The 18,335-nt window shown below is 56.7% G+C and overlaps 1 protein-coding gene and 1 long non-coding RNA gene across 2 annotated transcripts in view; one reads left to right on the top strand and one right to left on the bottom strand.

Annotated features, from left to right (window-relative positions):
• Positions 1-489: 489 nt before the first annotated feature.
• On the bottom strand, positions 490-16,284 carry ATP13A1 (ATPase 13A1). The gene is made up of 26 exons (XM_030879986.2): positions 15,875-16,284; positions 13,495-13,584; positions 13,209-13,399; positions 11,681-11,753; positions 11,336-11,491; positions 11,162-11,231; positions 10,977-11,083; positions 10,340-10,469; positions 10,160-10,215; positions 9,457-9,583; positions 9,231-9,368; positions 9,031-9,151; positions 8,521-8,678; positions 8,033-8,208; positions 7,849-7,959; positions 6,621-6,746; positions 5,652-5,760; positions 3,931-4,130; positions 3,754-3,850; positions 2,908-3,068; positions 2,723-2,837; positions 2,439-2,635; positions 1,450-1,592; positions 1,134-1,245; positions 905-1,048; positions 490-819 (listed from the first exon to the last, which is right to left on the bottom strand). The coding sequence occupies exons 1-26, from the start codon at positions 16,271-16,273 to the stop codon at positions 709-711; spliced, it is 3,618 nt and encodes a 1,205-aa protein (XP_030735846.1). The 5' UTR covers positions 16,274-16,284; the 3' UTR covers positions 490-708.
• A 125-nt stretch (positions 16,285-16,409) lies between these two features.
• Positions 16,410-18,335, top strand: part of LOC115865325 (uncharacterized) — a 55,424-nt gene continuing 53,498 nt past the window's right edge. The window contains exon 1 of the long non-coding RNA XR_004044310.2: positions 16,410-16,651. This is a non-coding gene — a long non-coding RNA (uncharacterized lncRNA). The remainder of the gene's footprint in view (positions 16,652-18,335) is intronic.

The raw sequence follows: 18,335 nt of genomic DNA on the forward strand, positions 1-18,335 counted from the left end.
CACAGTTCCTGAGCTGTAGTGAGCGAGCACCTTTTGAGAGGAAGGATAGTAACAGTATGAGAGCCAGGCTGCAGGTCAGACCCTGGCTATGACCTGTGTGGTGCAGAATCCCGAGTGTGACCCGAGTCAGTATTCGTAATGATTTGGATTGAACTTCCTCATATCTGACACTATGAGAGGAAGGCATGCTGGTATTTTGCATATTATTGAAACGGGAAGAATGGCATCGATCTCAAAACTCCCTTCAGTGCCTGAGGTGTCAAAATGTGAAGCTGCGAGACCACAGAAACATGGGGGCACTTGCAAAACTAGGAAATATGCAGAGCTCTCTGGGTTCCGAGCTTGGCCTGTCCCAGTGCTGAATGTGTTGCAGAGGGAGGTTAGAACCTCACACAGTCCATGAGGAGGGTGCCAGGACCTTCCTTGGGGACCACCCAGCCCCCAGCGACCCCTTCTGCGGTGCAGAGACAGAGGCAAGGCTTCTTCAAATCACTGATGCTGCTTTATTTACCAAAGACACTGGCCCAGGGCTGGTTCCGCCAGCCAGGCCTCAGACAGCCGTAGGGGGTGGGGTGGGGGTGTCCCAGCTCAGTCTTGGTGGGCAAGGCCAGGTCAGCCTCACCGTGGGGGCAGTGTTCCCTCCTGGGGCCCTCGCGGGGCTCCTGCCCAGCAGCAGCAGAGTGGGCAGTAGGTGCCAGCACTGCCATCTCAGGAAGGCACTTTCAACTTTGGGGTCCCCAGGAAGAACTGCAGGACGCGGTCGACCAGGAGTGCCAAGCAGAAGTCCAGGAGTAGGACCTGGGCGATGACCAGCTTGAACTGTGGGACAGGGAGTGCTGGTGAGTCAGGTGCCTGCAGACAGGTCCAGGCCAAGTCCTGGGACCGCGTCTACAGGGCCCCTCACCTCCACAGGGATGTCCACGAGTCCAAACTGGCTGTTGAACTCAGGTGAGGAACCAAGGAGCAGGCCCACGATGGCCAGGAGTGACACGGCTAGGCTCCACACCAGAGGCCGGTTCTCAGGCAGGCTCTCCATGAAGGGTGGGCCCTGTGGGGATAGGCAGATGGGCAGCTGTGTGTCGTGGCAGCCCAGAGGGTGGGCAGGGTGTGCTCGGGCAGGGGCTGGGCCTCACCTTGTAGTTAATGGCGAAGGTGGCCATCTGCATGGCCATGGCCATGATGTACACTGTGCTGTTGACTAGGCTTGGCTCAAATTCTTTGTACAGGTCCACAAATTGCTCCTGCCTTCAGGGACACATGGGGGTCAGGGCCCCTTCATGATTCCTGCTGCTCCCCGCAGAACCAGGACTCTGCCTGGTGGACTCTGCTGGCCTGGCCCTGGTCACCCCAGGCCAACGTCTGCATGTTTCTCCTGCCACCCCCCCAACCGGAGGGATGCTGCCTCCTCTGGGAGCACCCTGTCCACCCCCAGGCTGGGAGTGCACTCACTTCTCAGGGCTCCGGGCCTGGGCCTCGCTGTACAGGTAGACGAGACTCATGAAGTGCACGCAGAACTGGAGCATGACAGTGAGGATGGTGTACAAGTTGAAGATGTTGGGCAGGGGCCGCTCTCGGGAGAGGGTCTTGAGGGGCTGCAGGGGCAGAGTGGGGGTCAGGGCCCAGGCTCGCCCTGGGGTCACCCACCTACCCTGCTTCCTGGCAGGCCTGTGCAGAAAGCAGTCACCAAATTCTGCGGTTTACAGGTCAGCACTAGTCCCCAGAGCCCTGTCCACCCCCCATCCCCTCAGTCCAGATGCCACCCCCGCCTTGCTCAATGCCCAGCCATAGGGGTCTTAAGATCCACCCTGCCCCCGCTCTAGAATAAACTTAAAGCCCTCCCTGTTGCTCATGGGGCATGTATGATCAACCCAGACCACCTCCCACCCCCTCTGGCCACCAGGGCCTCTCGCATCAGCCCATGACCATCTGCGGCCTTTGTGCCTAGTTCCTCGCTGGTTCTCTTGTTCTTTATGCGTTGGCCTCGATGTCAGCATTACACAGACCTCCCTGACCGACCCTGAGGCCATTCCCCACAGCCTGTGTGACCTACTTGGTGTTTTTCTCAGCACTGCATACGGAGTGCTCTTGATAATCGTTTTCCCATCTGTCTCAATGGTGTGGCCCACCTGAGACCCCAGCCTGTGGACAGTGCTGGGCCTGAGCAGCGGCACTCTGAAGAGCCTCAGTGGGCACCCGCCCTGCCCCGTGATCCCCATCTGTAACTTGGGGATGAGAGTTCCCATCCCAAGGGCTGCTGTGAGGATAAAACAGACATGTGGTGGCACCTTTAACAGCCTGCCCTGGCTGGCCCAAGCGCCACCAGCCATCAATCCGAGAAGCCTCCCGGCACCTCTGGGGCAAGAACCATGGCTTAGAGAAGCAGAGGGCACCCTTGGGCTGGGATGGGAGCCCCTGCTTTGCTCAGGGTCCTGGCCCACCTTGGAGCGGGAGATGAAGAGGAAACAGCCAGCCAGGAGCAGCCCCTGCAGTGTGGCCTGGAAGTCACTGAACTTGACACCCTCCAAGTATAGGACACTCTGGCTGTAGGCCAGGATGAGGGCATTGAGCGCCAAGATCTTGAACATCTGCAGTGTGGTCACCAGCGTGCAGCGGCCCTGCTTGATCACGTGGCAAACTGCGGGGGAAGGCAGGCGTGGGCGTGGGTGCCAGGCAGGATGGGCCTAGGGATGGGGTAGGGGAGGATCACGGCAGCAGGACTCACTGCACTGGATGGAAGAGAGTTTGGAGGTGAAGGGCGCAGCGATGCTGGCATCCCCCAGCTTCACGATGGGCATGCTCTCGTCCTCGAGGTCCCGAAGCACCTGACTCAGGCGGTCCTATGAGGCAGGTAGCAACGGGTGAGACCTGACAACAAGGGGGTGCTGGTGCCCCGCTTCTGAGACTTACCCGCTGGGAGGCCAGCTGCTCCTCAGAGGGTGGGAGCCCCGACCTCTGCTTGGCTGCCCTGGAGGTGGCCCTAACTCCACTGTTGCTCAGGACGGGGCTGTCCCGGGGCCGTCGCCGCCGCTCGATGATCCGCTCAGGGGCATTGGCCAGGAGGGCCACACCTGGTGGGAGTGTGTGTCAGAAGCCAGAGGGACAGAGCACGGAGTGTCTGTTCAACACAGCTAATCCCGGGGCCAAACCTCCCCATTTTACCTGACCACTCACCCCAAGAGTGCCTCAAGAGAGCATCTATCTTACTTTCTACAAACTACTTAAGGACAACAAAAAAACAATACCCAAATAAAGTATATAACGCTATGTAGGTCAAAACTAACTGATTTCCAAAGAAGTTTATTGCCAAGAATCATAACGAGGTAAATGATGTGTCATAAACATCGCGGTTGATAAACCAAATGAATATTTGAAAAGCACTGAAACTAGGTTAAATTGGTCTTTAAACATCAACTTGACATCTATGTTCTGTTGACACAGATCCGAGGCTATAAACTCTCCCTGGCCTCTGGCCTTGGCCCTTGGAGCCCATACAGTGCCCGGGGGCCTGAGAAAACCAAGTCATGTCTGCCCCATGGAGCTGCCCTGGACCCTCACCAGAGGTTCCTGGTGGTCTCCGCCACACTTTTCCTCAGACACTTGTATCTCTTCCTGGCCTTGGAGCCCTTCAGATCCCCAATCCCACCAGTCCCTGCCCCGTCCCTTCACTACTGCTTCCTCACAGAACTTGCTCAGTGGCGTGTCCCTGATGGTAAGCTGGTGTTGGCAGAACAGCCCCCAACCCCAGGGGCTCACCCACATCAGCGTGCTTCAGGGCACCCACGTCGTTGGTGCCATCCCCACACATGAGGGTCACGTAGCCCAGCTCCTTCAGGCTGGTGATGACAAACTCCTGTTTGGGGAGAGACGGACCAAGTGAGGGCTGCGTGCCCTCCCCAGGGCCCCGCCTGCCCTCCGCCACCCTGTACCCACCTTCTGTTTGGGGGCCACTCGGGCGAACACTTGCACGTGTGGGATGAGGCGAAGCAGCAGCTGGGGGTCCTCGGCCTGCAGGTGGGCCAGGCCATCGCCCGTGAGGCACAGTGCGTGATCCAGGGCCAGTGCCTTCGGGGAGCCCTGGGCCAGGGGCAGCACGATGCTGCCGTCGATGGAATGCCACTCACACGGTCGACCTGCAGGGCCAGTGCCAGGGTCAGGGATGGGGCTCAGCTGCTCAGGTGGACCCTCTCACTTGGACCCCACGTATGCCGTCCTAGCCTCTCCTCTCTGGAGCACCTTCTTGGCCCCCACCCCAGGTCCATACCAACCTGTACCCCAGACACTAGGCACCCCACAGAGACTGTGCACAGAAACCTCCGATACAAAGGATCTGAAAACCCAGGGCCTAAGCTACTGGCCTGAGATCATGTGATGGGCCAGATTCAAACCCAGGCAGCCTGACCTCATACGCGCCCCCCCCTCCCCATAACCCTGGGGGCCTGCCTGAAACTCTGCTCTCCCAGGGCCAGGGCACCCCGAATCACTTCCTCAGGCCAGACACTGCTTGCTATCCACTTCCCCTTTCTAGCTGGTTGGTCTAGGTGTGGGTGCTGAGCACCGAGGACAGCTGAGGGCAGCCCACCAGCCTTCTCAGCACTGGACGGCTGGCCCTGAGCTGTCAGAGCTTGAAAGGAAAATAAGCTCCTCCTGGCTCCTGTTGCGGCTGTTCTGTTAGAGCAGCTTCACTTGCTCCTCAACAGTCTTGGCAGCCACCTCTGGGCCACCTGCCTACGATCCCCAGGCTCTGGAAGAGCCCAGTGCCTGGGACTGGGACAGAGACCTGGGCTCAACAGCACAGACGGAGAGAAGGGCTGGGAGGGCCTGGAAGCCCTCTTGGCCGGGCCATACCAGCACCCTCCTCTGGCCTGCAGCCCAGTGACATCACTGGTGCATGTTGCTCCCAAGCCAGGCCCTGCACCGGGTGCTGTCCTACGGCATCTGACAGACTCCACGCCACCAGCCAGAGGTGCTGGGGCTGGATTCGTCCCTTGATTTTTCTGATTCACAGGCACCACTTGCACCCAATTTGGTTACTCAGGAGAGGCCAGAGACCATGAGTTCTGGAACCAGGACATCTGAGTTCAAATCCTTAGTCACAGTGTTTCCCAATGATCCAGGTGGATGGATTCACTTCTCTGTCTCCTTGTCTACAGAGCAGGGGCCCCAACAGCTGACCTGGTTGGCTTCCTCCTATGTGGTGTGGGAATGGCAAGCCCTCCCATGTGGGGCAAAGAGTCTGACGAATGCAAACCAAGCCCTCGGCCCCAGGTTCTGGCCACACCACACACGAGCACCAGCAGTCCCGGTGCTCGAGGGGAGCACTCGCCACGCACAGGCAGCCAGCCAGGCCCAAGGTGGGTGGGAGGCTATGAAACGTGGGCTGGTGTGACAACAACCAACCGCCTTAAGATTGGAAGGTGTTGCTGGCCCCAGAGCCGGTGACCGCCTGCACGCTGCCGCACAGGTCGGGTGGAGCTCCCCGGCCAGACAGCCCAAACGTGCGCACAGGGCAGGGCTGTGATCCGCAGGCCTGTGTCACGGGTACTGGATGACGCTGGGCGTGCTCACTCAGGCCTGGCACAGAGGTGAGCCACCGGGCGGGAGCTGTTCTTGGACTCAAGGTCCCCCCAGCCCACGACCACATGGGGCCTCACCTTTCTCCGTGGGAGGCTGCAGGATCAGCGTGTGAGCCTTTTCAATGAAGTGCAGCTCCTGAGCCACGTGGCAGGCAGTGAGCGGGTTGTCACCTGTGATCATGACCACCTGGGGAGAGGGCGGAGGCTCAGTGGAGCAGGGCTCAGGGCATCAGAACTCCAGCCTGGAGACCTGGGGGCCAAGTCCCTTCTGAGGACAGCCATAGAGGAAGCGCTTGGCCCCCTAATGGGCACTGGGCTTCCAAGAGCCTCAACCTGCCTCAGCTAGTGGAGTTTTCTGCGAATGATACGTGTATGTGTGTCTTTCTGAGAACACCCATAGCCTTTATTGGCAACACAAACTAAGAGCCAGCCCTTGGTGTGGACCCTCTTGGCTTGGTAGATGCTCCAGGCAAGAGACTGGGGGTGGTATGACACAAGCTCTAGCCTTCTGGCTTAAAGCCTGGTGACGGCAAGATGGGCCTTGACTGCTGAGGCCAGGTGAGGACTAATCACGTCACTACCCTCTGACACTGCCAGGCTCGCCTCCCACACCCTAAACTGAGTCCTGAACTAGAATACACAAACCACCAAGACTGACAGAGAAAAGCCACTGGGACACACACAGCCTGTCTGGGTGTTGTCTCCACATCCTCCAACCCAGCCTCAGCTTTTTCCTAAGATGGGGCGGAGTGGGGGGAATAGCCCTCACCTCCCAGTGATGCTGGGGGCCTGAGAAAGTGATGTGAGAAAGATGGGCACAGACTGAGTCCCAGAGCACCCTCAGGCATGAGGGATAGCACGAGTGTCCAAGCCATGGTGGAGCTCAACCAAACGCCATGGAACCTTTGCTTCCAAGACCCAGATACCCACCGCTGAATGCCCCACTGAGGATGGAACTGTCCTCTACTGTCATGTCTCCCTCTCTGTAAGGAGTAGCCAAGACTGCCCACCCATGGGGCCTGGTGGGGAGGGGTCCAGTGGCTGTACCCGATGGGAGGCGTTCTGGATCTCGCGGATCACGGCCTTGGAGTCAGCCTTGAGTGGGCAGGAGACCACAATGAAGCCGACGAACTTCAGGTTGCACTCCAGGGCCTCCCGCTTGAGCTCCCGGGCCTGTGGATGGACACAGCAGTGCTCTCATGACTTGTCTCTCCCCCTCCCCCATTTCCCAAGCTCTGACAACACGCTGGGTGGGGAGAGGTCAGAGAAGGCCCCATCCTTGCAGGAGGGACACTGGAGGGTCAGAAGGTGAGAGGTGTGGGGAGGGTGAGAGGCGCCCTGGTGGTAGAGGGGCTCAGCAGTGGCTGGGTGGCCCTGGCCCCGCAATGGTGCCTCTACCCACTACCATGGACAACAGCGTGACACAAAGTCCCTGTATTTCATCTTCTAGGACAGGAAAGTTGGGACTCTCCTTTGATAACCACCGAGCAAGAGCTCACGCTCTATCTCGTATCAGAAACTAAAAGATCTCTGCCCTCACGGAGCTTGCCTTCTACTGGAGAAGACATGTAATAAAGAAAGTCACAGAAATCAGAGCACTGAGTACCACAAGAGAGATGAAGCCAGGGGAATGGGGCAGAGAGGGTCGTGGGGTGGCACAGAGCCGGGTGGCTCTGAAAGGTCTGTAACTAGGCTCAGGAACGGGCCTTGAACGAGGCTCTGAACAGAGGTGTGACCTGGTGTACATTCTGGAAGGACCTCATGGCCACTGGGTGCAAGCAGATGAAAGCCACTTGGATGAGGGCCAAGGTGGAAGCTGGTAAAGGAGCAGCATTGGTACTGGAGGTGGGAGGAGAGCCTACAGCCAATGGGATGTGGGGGGTGACCGAGGGCTGGGGATACCTCAAGACCATGCAGTGACCAGGTGGTTGGGCAAGGCAGGGGTGGAGCTGGGCTGGAGATAGGGAACCCAAGGTGCCCCAGGGTGTTCCCCAAGGGGGTGTGAGAGAACCCGTGGATGTGAGGATAGGAGGTGAGACCTGGGTGTGCTCTCTAGGGAGCAGCCCTGGGTTCTGGGGTGGGATGGGGTCCGTGGGGAATGGGGCATGCAGGGGAGGAGAAGGAAGTGAGGACTGAGTGCCACCTGGGGCCTCCAAAGGTAGAGACCAGGCAGGAGGAAGATGAAATTGTGCCCATTTCACAGGGGAAATGGGTCACAGGGGACAGAAGGTGATGTGGACAAGGGGCCGGTAGGTGGGGGGGCTTGGGCCCTTACCTGCTGGTGAGTGAGGTGCCCCAGCTCCTTATACCCCAGCGCCAGGACACGGGCTCCTTCCCGGGAAATCTCCGTGTGGATGTGGTGGTAGTCAGGTGGGCACTGGGCGAACTGCAGGGAACGCAGGGGGATGTCACCAACCGCCCCGCACCCCCCTCCCCATCCTGGGCCAGGCCTGGCTCACCATGGAGTGCAGGGTTTCAGGGGCCCCCTTCACAGCCGCGATGTAGCAGAGATCGGTGGAGCCAAGCTTCTCGTAGGAGGCGAGCACGGACATTCGCTTTAGGGCACTGGCAAAATGAAAGCGCTGGTGAATTTTCAGCCCCTGAGTTTTAATACTTCGGGGGAATACTTTCTCATCTGGAAACAAATAAGTACGAGTCCTGAGGGCCTTCGCTCCAAAGAGGCAGCCAAGCCCCCACCTGCCCCCTCCGTGCCCTTCCTCCCTCCATCCCCTTCCTCCCCCCACCTCCAGACCCGGGGCCTGCAGGAACTCCTGGCTCTGGGAGGGGTCCGAGCTGGGAGATCTGGGTATGGAGGACCCTGCCCCAGGTCAGAAGTGAGCCTGTGCCCACGCACCTGCCTGAGTTGAACACACAGGTGCCTGAGAGGCACACCCCGCCTGCCCGGGGACGTAAGAGCTGCGGTATGGCCGAGGCTCCAGCCCCTCACCTTTGGTCAGTGTCCAGTCTACGGCCGTCAGCATGGCTTTCTCAAGCGGGTCACCCACAAGGGTGCCGTCATCCAGCTGCATGAGGGAATGGCATGAGGCCAGAGCCCGGTGTGTTTCTATGGGGATGTTGGACACAGGGGTCACCTCCTTCCCATCTCTGCAAGGAGGAAGAATAGCTGGTTACCAGGGTGGAGGTGACTGGGTAGAGGGACCCCCTGGGAATTGCTGGTCACAGTGGGGGGCCGCAGGGTATTGTCTTGGTCCCTGCGACACCTGCACGCGTCTCATGAATGCCCCCAGAGGTCACGTGGCTGCCTGGAGCCCAAGCTGAGCCCCCTGCCACTGTCGCTCACACTGAAGAATGCTTGGGGGCCCCCTAGAATGGACCTCTGTGGTAGGGCCTGTGACAGGCCCTCACTTCGAAGGCTTGGGCTGGGCAGCTGTCTGTCCCTTGAGTTCCCAGAACGCCCCCGGCTCGGCGCCTCACGATCCAGACTCCCCACACTCACCGGAGCCCGGCCACACCGCGCACCACCAGGCTGTCGCTGGTCAAGGTCCCTGTCTTGTCAAAGCAGCACACCTCCACCTTGCCGGCGAAGGGGATCCGGAAGGGCTCCGTGCAGTACATGTCTGGGTGGTGGGAGCCAGTGTCAGGGGTGCTGCCGGGCCCCAGCCCACTCGGCACCTTGTCCCTGCCCCAGAGACTCACAGAGCTTGGCCAGAGCAATGAGGGAAGTGTTGACGGCCAGAGACAGCTCAATGGGCAGCTCGGGGGGCACGACAGAAGTGAGGATCAGCGTGCATTCCAGAAATAGCTTGTAGCGGTTCCGGCTGGGGTCCTTGGTACCTGCGAAGACAGGGCCTGACAGCCTGGGGGCCACGGGCACGGGGTCCAGCAGATGGGGGAGGCGGAGGGGAGTGGTCACGGTGCTTACCTTCGATCCATACGTAGGCGGCTGCCGCAATGGCAAAGACCAGGAGGAAGAGGATGAAGATGAAGGTCTCCAGGTTGTTCGCTGTCACCCTCTTGACCCCAAAGAGGATCGTGCGCAGCAGCTTGCCCTAGAGGGACGGAGGGACAGAGATCTTCCCTGGGAGGGTGGCGGCCTTTCCTCCCTAAAAGCACCAGGGCCAGGTTCTCTCTGCTGCTGGGGAGTGCCTGCCTGGGCTGACTGAGCGCCACAGCTGACAACACAGCTGTTCCAGGAACTGCACAGCTATGTGGGTGGCTGCAACTCAGCCAACAGCTACAGAGTTACGGAGACCAGTGATTGAAGACTCGGGGTCAGGGAAGGAAGTGGCTGAGATTGGGGCGGAGGGATGAATTTTCTGGAAGGAGATCTGACCATCGTCTCTACCAAGGAATCCTCACGCCACTTCAGTGAAAAGTTTATGGCCCAGACTGTGATTCCCAAGTGTGCGGGACCAAAATCAGTCTACTGTCTGTGAGGCAGAACCCCAGCCGGGGAAAGCAGGCCTAGTCTGGGGCTTGTCTCAGCACTCTGGCCCCCAGCCCAGTACCTGGTATCAGAGTGAGCCTATGGGGTGGATGTTCTGGGGTCTGAAAGAGTTGCCATCTCAGCTGTCCACCATACGCCCCAGGGACCACCCTCCTCAGAACTGGGCAAGGTGCCACACCTGGGATGTGTTGAATCCGGTCCTCAGGACGTAGGCCACACACCCACTGTCCACCGCTGGGGAGAAAAAGGACCAGCGTCATTCATGTCTGCTCATCCCGACTCTCTCAAAGCCAAGCAGACTTTGAGGGTTTGGGGGTGGCAGGGCTAGGACACCCCCAGACACCCCTGAGGCACCTACGCTTCAGGCCTGTGGTGGCTTTCTGGGGAGGGATGTGCTGCACCACCTTGGTGCCCCCGAAGATGACGTGGAGCCGGGAGTCGGCCTGGAGGTCCAGTACTCGGTTGGGGCTGAGGTCTTCGATGGGTTCCTGGGAACGACAGGAAAGTCAATGGCTAGTCCTACCTTGGCCTCCTTCTCCATCCCCAGGCTGGAGAGCCGGACCCTGGGGCTGGGAGGAACCTGCCTGACCCTCACAGGGCTCCCCATCCAAGCCGGTGCACCTCACAGGGGCGGGGGCTCCACCCTGTCTTTCCACCTTTGTGTGCAGCATAGACTCCCTGTAACCCTGTACAGGGAGTAACCCCGGATTCACAGCTTCCCGGTTTCTGTCATCCCACCTCAGCCTGAGATCCCAGGGTGCCTGACACCCCACCGATGCTCCTGGCCTCTCATCTCCTTCCCTTTCCTCATCACCACCTGGCTCCCCTTAGTCCAGGGCACTGACCTGCCAGGAAACCCAGGGTCTCCATCCAGATGCTATGCCTCCTCCAGTCTCCTGGCCCAGCCACCAGCCCTTCCCTGGCCTGTGTCCTCCTCAATGGATGGGACAGTGACGCGCCCGAGGACCCCCCTCCCTCCACTCCTGACCCAGCACCTTCATCTGGGGCACCGACTCCCCAGTGAGCATGGCCTCGTCCACGATGCAGCGGCCCCGCAACAGCAGCACGTCGCATGGCACCAGGTTCTCCTGTGGGGAGCGGCCTGCAGGGCAGGGGCAGGAGGGTTGGACAGAGCCTGAGGCCTGGGCTCCCACCGGGAAGGAGCAGAACTGGGCCTCACCGATTGAGACGATGTCCCCAGGAACAATCTCATTGCTGGCAACGGGCCTCCACTTTCGGCTCCGGTAGACCTGGGAGGGGGTGGGGTTCCGTCAGCTCTGGGGATGTGCCCATGCCTCGCCCACCCCAAGACCACAGGGACCCTCCTACCCACCCGTCACGCTACTGGCCATACCTGGATCATGTGGGGCTTGTTGCCCATCTTCCGGATCTCTGACATGTTCCGCATTTGCTGCTGCACCAGGGAGGCCTCGAAGGCCACCAGCATGGAGAGTGTGAAGACACTGTAGTACCAGTACTCGTCCAGACACCAGAGTCCCACGCAGAACACCTATGGGACACAGGCCTGTCTGTTCCTGGGAACGCAGGGAGAATGCCTCCGGAGGACTGGATGGCACACGAGGGCCGTTGTGCCCACAGGCTCTGACCACGAGGACAGGGAGAGGTTTTCACGTTTGGAGGCGGACTGTGAAAGCCCGAAGGAACAGGGTGGGGAGAAGGACCAGAGCTGCTGCTTTACCTGGAACACAAAGAAGGGCGCGGTGGCTCTCTCCTTGAACAGCTCTGAGAAGTCAGGCACCACCATCTCGGCCCTGAAAGAGACCAGATGCCACGCCCTGTTCCTGGTGGGAAGCCTCAGGGGCCCCACCCCTGAACACCTCCACTTCCGGGCATGGACGGGCTCCCTGGGCAACTAGGGGCAATGGTGAGCTTCCAGACATTGGGATGCTCAACTACGGCTCTCCTTGACCATGTGGCACTGAAGCAGGTGCGCTGACTGCCCCCAGCCCTCTGCTCTGCAGAGCCCAGATGAAGCTTCTGAATCAGCACTGGGCTCTTCAGGCAGCCGCCCCCCTGAGCGGGGCTGGTGCAAGACGAGAACCTATCATCTGGGTGGGTGACAAGGCAGGGGGAGAGGAATGGCTGACCGTGGGACGGGAGCCCTGAAGCTGCACAGAGGAGGCCCGGCAGCTAGGTGCTGTGGAGTCCCCTGGGGCCTGAAATACAGTGCCTGAGCCCCACCCCACTATGGAGAGGGGGCGCCTGAGCTGGGATGTTCCAAAGACTCCCTAAATAAAAGCCCTGGAATTTGAGAAGCAGGGCCAAAAAGTGTGCTCTACAGCACTCTGTGTGGTGGCCCTGTCTGGCCATGGGACCAGCCAGGTCCTTTATGGCTGTCCTTGTTTTGCCCTGCAGAACTGGAGTGATATCCAGGACATGGGATTTGAGAAAAAGAAACTGCACAGTGGCTGCATTGCAATAAAAACTGAGCCCCACCCTGGACTGTGTAGGGTACCTTTGCGTAAGCAAGGACGGTGTGAAAGTGGACATCCCAGGCTGCCACCATGGTTGACCTGGCTTGGGTAGGGGAGGATCAGTAAATGTTTCCTATAAACCTTCCTACTAGATCGCTGGTTGCAGTAACGTATTTGTAATTTTTTGAAAAGCAACTATGTCAAGAAATAATTTCCTAGAGATTCTGAGCGTTTTTGAGTCAAGAACAATTATCACCATGGCCAGGATGGGGGCTCTGAAGCCCAGCTCTGACCCCTCCCAGCTCCCGTCAACACTGGTGGTTTTGGTGAAGGTTAAAGGAGAAAGTGCTGACAGAGCATCTGCATTCCATCTGGTACAAACAAGAGCTATCCTGCTCACCACCATCTTTTTTTATCACCACTCATAAAGTACTGGGATATGTATAAGAAAAATGACAACAATATACATTTATAAAAAAAATTTAAAATAAACAAGAGAACACAAGTTACAAACACAAGACAAGGATGAACAGTCCTGGGCCAGGCTCCAAGCTGTGGAGGGGTTCCTATCAGCAGGCAAGTCTGAGGGAGACTAGACTAGAACACGTTTCTCAGAGGGTGCCCGCCACGTCCACCTGGGACGTTTTGTTGAAAAGGTGGATTCCTCCAAACCACAGGGCATATACAAGTGGGGAAGGAGCCACTAGCTGGGATAGAGACCCGGGCTGGTAACCACAGGCAGAGGCCCAGTCCTGTCTCAGCAGGGGCGATGCTTGGGACGCTGGGACTCACCTGTTGCTCCCAAACTTCTTCTCGGCTGCACGGATCTCCGAGTCCTCCTGGAACCCTCTGTTGCTCTGGTAGAATGAGAACAGGTTTCCCACAGGAAAGGCCACAGGGAGGAAACGCTTCTTCTCCAGAGCATCGTAGGAATACTTGATCTTCTGGAATTCAAAGGACAGCACCTCCTGGCCATCTTCGCCCTGTGGGAGGTGTGTCTGTGGCAGAGGCCCCTGATCTGGGAATGTCAGGGCCTGGGGATCCCATCCAAACCCATGCTGGAGCAGGTGGTCCCTACCTCATCACGGTGCAGGGCTACGAGCTCAGTGGAGCCGTTGTTGGGAGTCGGCACCACCTTCACGAAGGTTGCTTTGCTGGGGTCGAACTCCTGTGAGAGGCAAAGTGCTGCCGCTGAGCCCTTCTCAAGCCCCAGCTCCGCGGCTTCCACTGGGGAGGTCACAGGTGCCGCAGCTCTGTGGACATGCTCTGGAACATGCCACTGGGCTGTGGGTGCTGACTGGCCACTCCCCAGTCTGTCACTGGGACAAGGGACAGCACTTCACTGGGCCTCTGGTCCCGCCCATATTATAAAGCCAGGGTCATGAACAGCGCTCAGCGCACAGAGCTCTGCTGACGAAGGTGAACTCAAACAGGAAGAATGCTGCCCGGCGTGAGGTACCCTCTCAGTCCACGTGAGCCAAGGCCTGTTACAGCCCACCTGCCCCGCTGCTCCCCCTCCGCCCCCCGTCCCCCTTACTATTCTCGCTGTGTCCTCGAGTGACAAGGGATGATGAGGCTCATCCTTGCCTCAGCTAAGGGCACGTGCTGTTTTCTCTGCCTGGAATGCGTGGTCACACAGCTGGCTTCAGGCCTGCGCTCAAATGTCACCTTCTCAGGATGCTGCCCCTGGATACTCCATCCAAAGATCCCTCACAAAATCCTTATCCTGGTTTTCTCTCTTTAGCATCGACTGCTGAGTTCTATCTCCCCCACTAACACCATGAAAACAATGTGTTTTGTCTGTTTTGTTCTTTCTGCAGCACCTAAGACACGGAGGCACTGAATGGAACTGCACTGGCACTCCCTGAATCCTGTGAGCTGCATCCATCCCACGTCTGCTCCACCAGAACCTGTGTTGCCATGTTTTTTGGGTTTTTTTTTGGGGGGGGGTGTTGGGGGACATGGCAGTGACCCTGAGAAACAAGGCCCTGCCTCTCCAGAAGTTCACAGGCCCCAAAGCAGGCAAAAATAACAACAAAAAACAAAACCATGAACTCAGGAAACGCTGTAGAAAAGTGCAAAGCACTACATGCGGCCAGCCACACGCCGGGTGCTTTGCAGAGTTCATCTGTTTCTTCTTACAACGGCACCCTGAGGTAGGTGTTACAGTTCTCACTTTACACAAGGGGAAGCTGAAACCCAGAGAGAAGAAGCACCCCTGTCTGAGATCTCTGATGCAAACCCAGATCTGCCTGTCCTAACCCCACAGCTGCTTAGTTCTTCTTTCTTCTCCATCCCTGGAGAGAAAGTTAATAGTCACACTTTTCAGCTGCAGGCCAATAGGCAGCTGGAAGTTTGGGGGTGTTACCCCCCAACTTCCCTCCATTCTTTTGTCCCTCACTGGGGTCCTTCATTGTACTGACTTGAAGCCACCAACCCCAGAAGTTTGAGAAGTTTGAGTCTCTCCCCTGGGATAAGAGAGATTTCACTTTCTCAAAAGAGAAAGAGAATTCAGTCCACACTTAGAGTCAAAGAGGGGTGAGGGAGGGTGGTGATGTGGTTTCTCTTTCTCTTTCTGCAGCCCTGGGTGCTGTTCCTTTTTTCTCTTCTTTTAACAAACCTGTGTGGGATCAGAGGGGAGGCTGACCTCAGTGCCCATGGCTCCATAACCTGCTGGTGTCATCTGAGGCCAGCCCAGAGGGCAGTGGCATAGTCACTGATATCAACTGCTAACCCAGGGCAGCTCTCATTCATCCAGATCTCACGACTAAGGACCACATGCACTACCTCGCTGTTGTATTCTGAGGGCATCATTACCATCACCTCATCATTACCTCTTTACCATCACCCTTGCAGACAGACATAAAGAGACTCCGAGCAGCTAAGTCACTTGCTCACAAACACCCACTGCTCCTCTTAAACACTGCAATTAACTGCATTTCAAGCTCATTTTGGTCGTCATGGGGTGGACATGGGTGGCTCTGAGCACTGGCCATCAGGACTGATGCTCAGTTCTCAAAGCAAGCTCCACAGACAGGGAAACCCATCCCACAGGTCTAACCTCACACTACGAACAACAAGGTAGGAGACAGACAACAAAGAAGGTAGGACCGTTTCCAGGAGAAACAACCGAGTACTCGCTAGTATGGGAGCTAGTAAATGGTGACATATGCCGGTCCCTGCGCTAAGCTTTTTACAGTTATTACCTTATCGAATCTAAATGACGACACCAGAGGGGAATTCCAAAGAAGGGAAGTAACCTACGCCAGGGTTACACAGCCAAGTCAGAAGCGGGGCCAGAATTTAGCTAGCGCAAAAGGGTGGAGGGCGCCTCTAGGGACCCGGCTCCAGCAGATGCGGAGGCCCCGGCTGGGATGGGGACGGACATAAACTCAGTAACTGGGATCCGCGGTGAGGCCGGACCATGCCGAGGGTCGGTCTCGGGTGCGCACACTTACCGGGGTGCAGGTGAGCGCGCAGTGCGCGTGCACGGACCAATGCCCCGAGAGGACGGTGAGCGCGTGCGCGAGGCAGATGGTGGCGAGCACAAGCAGCGCGGCCTCGGGGATCTGCGTCCAGCTGCTGCCCCAGCCCCAGCAGCCGGCAGCCGCGGCACCCAGCCAGGCTGGGTAGAGCAGCCCCACGAACGGCAGCACCGTGAGGCGCCGCAGCAGCGCCAGCCGCCGGTACGGCCACACGGCCGCTACCAGCTCGTCGCCGCTCTCTATGAGCGCCGTGCCGGCGGCAAGGAGTGTGCGCGGCAGCGGCCTGGGCTTGGGCTGCCCGGCGGGCTGGGCCCCGCAAGGCCGAGCCCCGCAAGGAACCGCATTGCCCACCGCCGCCGCCGCTGCCGCCATCTTTCCCAGCGCCGCTCTCGCTTCAGGGCAGAGGCTACGGCTCACTTCCGATGTTGTACTTCCGGTAAACCTTGGGCGCCGCCATGGCAGCCAGGAGTGAGAAAAGCCAGGGCAATGTAGGGGTCTGGGTCCGGAAGTGGCTACTCAGGGCACCGCCATGATAGGCTGTGGCCGGAAGGAGAGTCGGGGCGTCGCCATGACACAGAGGCCTTGAAAGGGCTAAGGCAGCCTGCTTGCTTTGCCACGCCGTACTGAGACCGGAAAAGAGGAGGCAAGGCGGGTTGGGCGCCACCATGACAACCTACATCGGAAGAGGCCAGTCCTCCTCGGAGACTGCACTGTCTGGGCCACGAGGGGCGGAGCCTGGACACTGCGGAGGTGGGGATAAATAAGCACCAGTGTTCAGGGGGTGGGATTTATCATGAGGGCGGGCCTTGTGCGGGTGCGGGTTGGGTGAAGGTGGGATGAGGTATCCCTACCTCCGGGCCTGGGTAGGGCTCGGGGCTGTTGGGCTTCGAGAGTCTAGACAGGACACAGCCACACCTGACAGGAGGCGTCATGTAATAGGTAATAATTACACACCCACAAAGTTACTACTTTAACGTAAGAATATGAAAAATTGGTGTTTACTTATTGTTTATTATTTACTTTCCTGTTACATAAATGCCATTGTTTCAACAAAACCACAATAGGACTAATTAACAGTGGCAATTAGTATTTCAGTACTTAGTAGTACTACTAATAGAAAACACATCCAACAATATGTTTGAGAAAAATGTGTATGATGTGTTTATAATGTTTCTGTCCTCTGATACAGTAATATTTGAACTACTTTTTAAACTCTTTACTGGACCTTAAATTTGTAGGTTATATTGTTGCATATTCTTAAGATTCTTGAGGTATATACATGTAAGACTGCAAAAGGAGAACATAAATGCAACAGGACTTAGATAATATTCTATATTTAATAAAAATAACGTGGCATTTCTTTCTGTCCCATTTTACACAGTAGGATATTTTTACTTTGTTTTCTTTTCCAAAAATACTTCTTTGAATGGACTGCAACCTTTAGAACATCTTTCTCTTTTATGTGGTGATAAAACTAACACAAAGATGACATCACGTTGACTTGATTCCCTGCTCTTAGTGGGCCCACAATTACTCTGATTCTCTTTTTTCAAAAAAAATTTATTTATTTATTGGCCGCATCCTGCGGCTTGAAGGATCTTAGTTCCCGGACCAGGAACTGAACTCAGGCATGGAGTCCTAACCACTGGACTGCCAGGGAACTCCCTACTCTGATTATTGGTGTCATTCCAATGTGAAGACATCAAGGTAAATAGCCTCCCAACTAAAGCCTTTCAGCATGGATTTTACTAACTAGCAACAACAAGCTTTTTGACTTGTAGGGATTCGTATCTAGCTCTCCAAAACAGGTTTGTTTTGTAGACCAACTATTTGTCAATCAGGTCTTTGCATCTATAAATTTATATGCTGCTATCGGTGTCCAAGATGTTTTCATTTTTGAACATTCCCGAAGCACATTCCAATGTTAACTTATCATCATAAGTTAAGGCTCCCTTGCTCAGGGAGAATGGTTTTAAAGCATAAAGTTGTGAAATCACAGTTGGATTCCAAATAGTTACATGTTTAGGAAGGAAACAGAATGTCCCATTTAATTTGCCCCTTCCTGGTGACATGTTGAATTCCAAAGCAGTCTTATTTCAAAAAATGAGTCATTGTTTTGCTGTATGAGTTTTTGTCACAACTGTCTCCATAGTGTTTTCTTTTCCAGAATATCATATAGTTGGAATCATGCAATATGTAGCCTTTTCAGGCTGACTTCTTCACTTAGTGCTGCATTTAAGGTTCCTCAATGTCTTTTCATGGCTTGATAGCTCATTTCTTCTTAGCACTGAATAATATTCCATTATCCAGAGGTACCGCAGTTTATCCATTCCCCTACTCAAGGACATCTTGGTTGCTTCCAAGTTTTGCCAATTATGAATAAAGTTGTGTACACGCCCATGTACAGGTTTTTAAAATGGCAACATGGTGACAT

Source organism: Globicephala melas, chromosome 3, assembly GCF_963455315.2.
Source record: "Globicephala melas chromosome 3, mGloMel1.2, whole genome shotgun sequence".
NCBI lineage: Eukaryota > Metazoa > Chordata > Mammalia > Artiodactyla > Delphinidae > Globicephala > Globicephala melas.

Bases quoted from the DNA above. Each gene is read 5' to 3' on its own strand.
- ATP13A1 (XM_030879986.2), bottom strand. From the start codon at position 16,273: ATGGCGGCAGCGGCGGCGGCGGTGGGCAATGCGGTTCCTTGCGGGGCT. The intron at 4,131-5,651 runs GTGAGGCCCCAT...CTGGCCCTGCAG, and splicing joins GCAGCCTCCCACGGAGAAAG to GTCGACCGTGTGAGTGGCAT. The intron at 1,593-2,438 runs GTGGGCCAGGAC...CTGCCCCTGCAG, and splicing joins TCTTCATCTCCCGCTCCAAG to CCCCTCAAGACCCTCTCCCG.